This window comes from Mycteria americana, chromosome 3 (assembly GCF_035582795.1).
Source record: "Mycteria americana isolate JAX WOST 10 ecotype Jacksonville Zoo and Gardens chromosome 3, USCA_MyAme_1.0, whole genome shotgun sequence".
Lineage (NCBI taxonomy): Eukaryota > Metazoa > Chordata > Aves > Ciconiiformes > Ciconiidae > Mycteria > Mycteria americana.
The window spans coordinates 128,456,023-128,463,454 of NC_134367.1; the positions used below are offsets into that span (position 1 = coordinate 128,456,023).

General features: G+C 41.0%; 1 protein-coding gene across 9 annotated transcripts in view; it reads left to right on the forward strand.

Moving 5' to 3' along the window:
- The window catches only part of USP34 (ubiquitin specific peptidase 34), a 140,977-nt gene that overhangs the window by 132,081 nt on the left and 1,464 nt on the right, over positions 1-7,432 (forward strand). For 5 of the 9 annotated variants that reach the window (XM_075496947.1, XM_075496948.1, XM_075496949.1 and 2 more), the window contains 8 exons: positions 769-873; positions 998-1,122; positions 2,197-2,349; positions 3,300-3,423; positions 5,296-5,375; positions 6,101-6,241; positions 6,373-6,519; positions 7,154-7,313. In XM_075496947.1, the coding sequence (XP_075353062.1) occupies positions 769-873; positions 998-1,122; positions 2,197-2,349; positions 3,300-3,423; positions 5,296-5,375; positions 6,101-6,241; positions 6,373-6,519; positions 7,154-7,313 (1,035 nt within the window). The remainder of the gene's footprint in view (positions 1-768; positions 874-997; positions 1,123-2,196; positions 2,350-3,299; positions 3,424-5,295; positions 5,376-6,100; positions 6,242-6,372; positions 6,520-7,153; positions 7,314-7,432) is intronic. The other 4 variants (XM_075496952.1, XM_075496953.1, XM_075496951.1 and 1 more) reach the window with 3 other exon arrangements.

Below are 7,432 nucleotides of genomic sequence, written 5' to 3' on the forward strand. Positions count from 1 at the left end.
GCGAGCTTAGAATCAAATCCCAAATCTTACATCAAAATTCAAATATTAACTCACACTCCACTCAGAAGGATGGTGACCAAGTTAGCCTGAATAACAGCTTTTAGTGTTTGTTTTTACAATCCATTACTGGAAGGGATAATAATAATAATAAAAGTAAAGCTTTAATAGCTTGTAGAATTGAATGGATTTGCTTTTTAAAATTGTAGCCATAGACATTATGTATAAAGTGTCTCTCTTGCATTAGAAGACCTATTTCAAAAAGTTTTTCTGGTTTAGTTTTTTTTTAATATTATTTAATGGCTATAATATGCATTTTTATGCATGCTGATGAAGGCCTAAAACTGTGTCCAAATTACCTTTTTTTTGTGTGATTTGTATGCATTTTCCCCTTATTTTGAGTGCCTTTCTCATTGTCTTCCTGACTGCTGCTGGTTGACATTTTCCAGGCATCAAACCTGCTATGTTTAAGAAGAAGGAAAGAGGGTAATTTTATTGAGCTTCTACTTTCTCCAGGCTGGCACCCCTCTCACTGGTGGTTGATCTACCACTGAGCGGGTTTTCTCCCAGTGGCAGAGGTGAAGGGAATCTTGACTGATGCAGGGGTGTTCACTTTACGTGCTATTCACAGTAGAGCCTACCTCCACCGTGCGCACTAAGTGCAGCAAAAGTGGTATGAAAGAGAGTTTGAAAATGCATGAGCCTGAAGTTAAACTGTTTGCTGTTAAGAAATAACAATATGTAATAGCAAAAACAACTTTTTGTTTGTAGATGTCCTCAAGGAGCTTGTACTTTTAAGTCCTCATGATTTCCTACATACTCTGGTTCCATTTCTACAGCACAATCATTGTACATACCACCACAGTAATATCCCAAGTAGGTATTTCAGTGATTGTATTTTGAAGTTCTCTTACGCTATTGTTACTCTATCGTGTTCCTTGCTGATGTCAAATATTGACCTTTTTAATATATCCCTATTTTATCCTAACTTATACTACAGTGTCTCTTGGACCTTATTTTCCATGTCGTGAAAATTTGAAATTAATAGGGGGAAAAAGCAATATTCGTCCTCCACGTCCTGAACTTAATATGTGCCTCTTGCCTACCATGGTGGAAGCCAGCAAGGTATGTAAACGTATGGTCTTATAAATGCTATTTCTTTACTTTATTGTTTTCCCTTTGTATAAAAGTATTATAAGAATCCAGTAGCATAATGCATCTACGTTTTCTTTGTAAACAAAGCATAATTCTTCTTCAAGATGTGTTGTCCTCATATACTCCATTCTAGATGTGCACTCCAGAAGCACCATTTCCCTGCCCTTGGTGATACACAGCTTCATATTCCAGGCATGATAAGAGTTTGAACCTTGTGCTCAGAAAAAAAACCATAGCACACATTTTGATAATCTTCCAATCTGTTTGTGGCATTTATAAAGCAAACTGAGGAACCGCTCAGGGATTGTCCAGATGGGTTTCAGCGTATGTTGAGATTTATTACCAGAGAGCTAAGTAGATCCTCCAGGTTTCATTAGAGTCCATTCCACCAGGACTGAGGCATAACCTACTATTTGTTTGGGTAAAATACCAGTACCTGAAATATCGTATAGGGCTTTAAGTCTTTTACTTTCCATTTTCCCTTCTGTGGGCTCCCTGACGGGATGCCAGCTTTGGTGGGGCTACTTTGTAGTCACTTGCCACGTCCCGTTATTACAGTTGCAGCAACGGTGGGATTCAGCTCACGTAACTTTGCCTATCTAAAAGGTCAGTGTCCAGCTCTTTCTATGGTTAATGGCGGTAAATAGTCACCCTCAGAAGGAGATAAACAGCTACCCTCCTTCCTGTCCTAGACACCCGAGTCCGGATGAGGTGACTTTTCCTCTGGAGGAGTCTCTCTCTCTCTCTCTCTCTCTCTCTCCCCCCCTCCCCCCCATTGACTGCAGGGAATACTGAAATGACTAGATTTTAGATAGCTAAAGTCAGGTAAGGTGAATCCCACCCTGAAAGGAATATGTATGGACAATCATTTGAAGAAGGAAAACTGGTTACTTGCTGTACAGTAACTGTGGTTCTTCAAGATGCTTTGTCCACACAGATTCTGTGGTCCTCCTCCTGTGCTAACTCCGAGTCCTGTCATAGGGGATTCTTATCGGTGAAGGAATTGAGTGGTGGTTGAAGCCGCCATACCCCTTATGCCCTCAGGTACAGTGGTCGCAAGGACACACTGGGTGCAGGCACAGCCCCAGTGGACACTGCTATTCAGAAAGAATCCAATCTCCTGCACATGGGGCCTATGTGCACGTAGATGGGAATCTGTGTGGGCAACACATTTCGAAGAAGCACGGTTACTGTAGGGTAAGTAACCCTTCTTTTTTAAAGCTTTCAAAACGATGCTTTGTATATTTGTGCACCATCAAATTTACTGTATAACCAAAGTTCTTCAAAAAACGTATAGAGCCAGAAATTATCTGTAGTGGGTTTTTCCATCATGTATCCAGAGGTAATGGATGTGACACTGAAGAATGTAAATATTTGAACTTGAAAAGCCGTCACATTATATGGCACAGTATTTTACACTTTATAATGAATTCATATACATTAGGAACTGGAAGACTTTTAAGCCTCTCAAACCACATCCACAATTACATTTCCCTGTGGTTTTGCATGCTTATTTTTCATTTGTTTTGTATAAGGTGCCTTTGTTTGCTTGAATTTTTGAGATTTCCTTTTGCCTATCTGGTCTACAGAAGCTGAGGCCATTTTAAGCGTAGGCATCCACAAAATACTGGCACACAAAACCCTAGGCAGGTATTTATCGTTTGGTTTGAGACGTTCCTGAAAATGCTGCTTTGAAAGCTTGTGAAGCTCAGTCTTGAAAAATTTCTGACTTCTGCAGATAGTAGCTGACAAATTATCATTTAAAAAGCAGTAGTGTACATATATTTAGGTATCCGTATATGATTTAAAATTACCATGTTCTTTTCTTGTCATCTTCAAGATGTGGTATTCACACAGCTTTGCATCTTCTCAGTCTGTTGATTCAGAATCCTCCAAGAAAAGTTTTTCCGGGTGGGGGAATTGCATTTGCCATCCCTCCTCCGATCTCACTACTGGCCTTGCCAAGGGCTCGGTGAGGAGACACAGCTGGCCTGGGTTAGACCTGGAAATTCCCATCGTGTTTTCCTGTAGTATTTGATTAAACACCTTAGGGCAAGAAGTGCAGTAACATTAAGCTAGACGCTTAGGAAATCTGGTTGCTGTCCAGTTGCTTATGTAGTTTAAATGAAGCTCTCTTAAATCTTCAGGGCAAAGATGATGTTTACGATCGTATGCTGCTAGACTACTTCTTTTCTTATCATCAGTTCATCCATCTACTGTGTCGAGTTGCAATCAACTGTGAAAAGTTTACTGAAACTTTAGTTAAAATGAGTAAGTATGAAGGTTAAACAGCCTAAGGAGTTTTTTTCTGTGATAACTGTGAGTGCTTCTCCACGAAGTTTTAGATTCAGAATTTTTAGGAAAAAGCAGAGCTTGTGAAACTTGCTGCATTAATCCTTCTGGACGTTATTTTTATCCACAAAACTGTATGACATGTATAATGTAGCGCAATCTTACTTACATGACTGTCATGCTTCAGGCCTGTCTAGAAAGGAGCTGAGGCAACCGGTGAGAATTCAGTCTCCTTGCACATTTAGAGTTTAATACGGGACTCACTGAAGTGTTTCTGGGGGTTTTTGGGGGGTTTGGGGGTTTTTTGGGGGGGGGGGGCAGGTTGGCAGTTTAAAGGGCTTTGGATCAGACCCTGAGTCCTCAGCGTCTCTGCCAGTGGCATTTTAGACTGGATATTAGGAAATTTTTCTTCACCGAGAGGGTTATCAAGCACTGGAACAGACTGCCCAGGGAAGTGGTTGAGTCGCCATCCCTGGAGGTATTTAAAGGATGTTTGGATGAGGTACTTAGGGATACGGTGTAGTGGTGGTTTTTGGCAGTGTTAGGTTTATGGTTGGACTCGATGATCTTAAAGGTCTTTTCCAACCTATGTGATTCTGTGATTAACTGGCAATCTGCCCAGGAGCGTACATGACCATCTAGACAGCCACAGATGGCACTGGTTGTGGTGTTACCAACCCAGGTTTATTTTACTCCGTAGTTTTGAGAACTGTCACAACATTTAATTCAGTTTATAACCATTCAGTCACGTAGTTTGTATCCGATACTTGTTTCAGCTCTGCCAGTAGATACCACCAGTATTTGTGTTTCTTCCCGTCGCAATGTAAACCTATTTTTTTGGGGTGTGAACAAGGTGTTCGTGGCATTATCTGACTTCTCCAGCCATTCAGCTGGTTCTCTGCAGGAGAGCATCCTGCCTTGAATTGCCCCAGTAAGTCCATGTGCTACTCCAAAGGCATGTCATGGGTTTTTTGTTTTTTTTTTTTTTTTTTAATTTTGTTTCCCACCACGGACCCTAGGCTAAGCCAAGGACACCCAGACTGGGAGCCGACTTGCTTCAGTTGTGTAAAAATTAGACATATAGCCAGATTTTCCTCTGTAGTCAGTGGAGAGACGTAGACTCCTTCCAAGAGAAATTATCTTCTGATTCTTCAATATCTTAAGCAGAATGAACCACCTTCTGAAAATACCCGCTTGCTTTCTTGTTTTCTCTGCCTGTAGAGGCTGGCTAGCTAGCTATGATTAAATACCACTTCTAGACAAATAAAATCATACAAAATTAATCTTGTCCAATGAGCGATGATAGTAGAATGTTCTTCTGATCCCCTGAATCCCCCATTTGCTTGTTGTTTGTCACGCTCTTCTGATTGTAACTCTAGCATCATTAATATTTACTAGAGGTTGTGTTAGTTAAACAGTGGACTGGGAATGTGTATCATTTGCTGTCGTTCAGCGTATCCCTTAACTCTTTTATGGTCTAGGTAACAATGGTGCTTGGGTTAATAATGAAGATTACCCTTTAAAAATTACATGCTGTTTTTAGGAAAAGATAGTTAAAACCTTTAAGTGCTGTAGCTGACCAGTTGAAAATGTAAGACAGTAATAAAATAACCTGATTATAAACCCAGAAGTAAAGCCAGCTCTTTTTGCATTTCACAGAAATACTGAAGGGATAAATGTATTTATTAAATGTACTGTAAAAACTTCACGACGATAAGTCCTTCCAATTATAAAAAATGCTTAGAATGTGGTCCTATAAAACAATATGGCACCTTGGTGCTACTTTTAGCAGGAAGCAAGTATCTCCAACAACATGCTCACACAATAACTTATTTTCTCATAAAATTTCAGGTGTCCTAGTGGCATATGAAGGTTTGCCGCTTCATCTTGCGCTATTCCCCAAACTTTGGACTGAGCTTTGTCAGACTCAGGTAAGAGCCAGTGAGTTTGAGAACTAACAGAATGGAAATACAGGCAAAATACAAAGAATGTGGAACAGAGATTAACCCCTAAATTTTAACTGGTGGCTATTGTTTAATTACTAGTATTTTGAATAGAAAATACCTCTGCTTATGTTGCCTGTCATCTGATAAATCGAGTATAAAAATCTGGCAAATTGGGTTGGCTCCCAGGACGCCCTAGGTCCTGCAAAAACTTACGCAGCAACCTCACACAGTACGCAATGTTGGCAGGTGTACAAAAACGACTTCATCCTGCCTCTGGGAGTTCCCAGCTTTTTACGTAGCGTAAGCGCTGGTATGACGAAATAAAAATGGGGAGATCTCTAAGCCGGGGTATCGTCGTGTGCCCACTGCAAGGAGGGGCCTTTGCACCTCTGCAGGAGGACCCTGTAGTTGGCTCACGGATTAGGAGACACCGGCCCTTCAAATACATACCGATCGTGATAAACTGGCATTCCTACAGAGTACACTTTGTAAAAGGAAAATGTGAACTAATAATTGGCAATAATTTGTACAATTTACTGATACCTGATAGGCCTGAAATATTTTTATCAGTAAGAATGGCCCAGTATGACTTAAGAACATCAGTGGGCCTCGCTAGATGTCTCCAGCCAAGATAACCGTTGCAGACAGCGCTACCGCAGTGCCGTACTTCCCGTGATGACTTTGCACTGTTCTCTCTCTCCCTTCGCCAGTCCGCAATGTCAAAGAACTGCGTAAAGCTCCTCTGTGAAGATCCGGTTTTTGCAGAATATATAAAATGTATTCTGATGGATGAGAGGACCTTTCTTAACAACAACATTGTATACACCTTTCTGACCCATTTTCTCCTAAAGGTACGTGGTCTTTTAGCGATAATTTCTATTTCAAGAAAGGCAGTCATATTTGCTGTTTCAGTTTGGGATACTGTTTTCACAGTTCCTTTTTTTTTTTTTGTGGTTTAAAAAAAAATATGTTCTCTTCACAGGTCCAAGGGCAGGTGTTTTCAGAAGCAAACTGTGCCAACTTAATCAATACTCTAATTACAAATCTAATAAATCAATATCAAAGCTTAGAATCTGACTTCAGCAACCAGAGAGTTGAAATTTCCAAAGCAAGCTCTACTTTAAATGGGGTGAGTCTTTTCTAAGCCCTTCAACTATCGGCATCAGTTAAGAGGCAGCTTATTTTCTGTGGAAACGCTTTAGTGCCACTGCAATTAAAGAGGTGGGCATCATTAGCTCTACTTGGTGCATAAGCTGGACTCCTGGCGAGAGCACGGGAGGCTACCTTAACTGTCTGGCTGGAGATGTTAACCCCTGCCAACAAGACAGTCGTAAATTTGCAGAACAGCAGTCTGAGCTGTGCAGAATCCTCCATTCCATCTCCCAGCGTGCACAGCATACGTACCTGGGTCTCCCAAGCTGACGGTGGGGACCACAAGACTGGGAGGAGGGCAGCTTATTGTGGAAAACGAGTAATGCAAAGAGCAGTGGAGTTAATGGTAGAAATGTTCTAACCCCGCAAGAGATTTCATCTTACAGTGAGCGGCACAGTACCGTCATCTGCTTAGGACAGACCTACATTAAGGTCAGCGTATTAGTAGTGAGTGGGAAATTTCAGTAGTGTAAGTATATTTAGAATTTGATCTTTTGGATGTTCAGAACGTGTTGAAGCCTCTGCTTATTGCACAGATCTGTGTGTGTAGGGTTAATCAAGTAAGAGTGTGAAATAAGGCTGCTTAAGTTGGCTTACTCCTGTTTTTTTAGGACCTCCGAGCACTTGCCTTGCTGCTTTCAGTGCACACTCCCAAACAGCTCAATTCAGCCCTGATTCCAACTTTACAAGAGCTTTTAAGCAAATGTAGAGCTTGTCAACAACAGAGGAACTCATTACAAGAGCAAGAAGCCAAAGAAAGAAAAACTAAAGGTTTGCCTTCTATAAGAGTTTTACTAACCCTTCTCAGGTTTCACAAACTTCACGTAACACATTGTTTTCTTACCACTGATGGTGGGCTGCTTCTTGGCTCCAATTCCCAACGCTACACA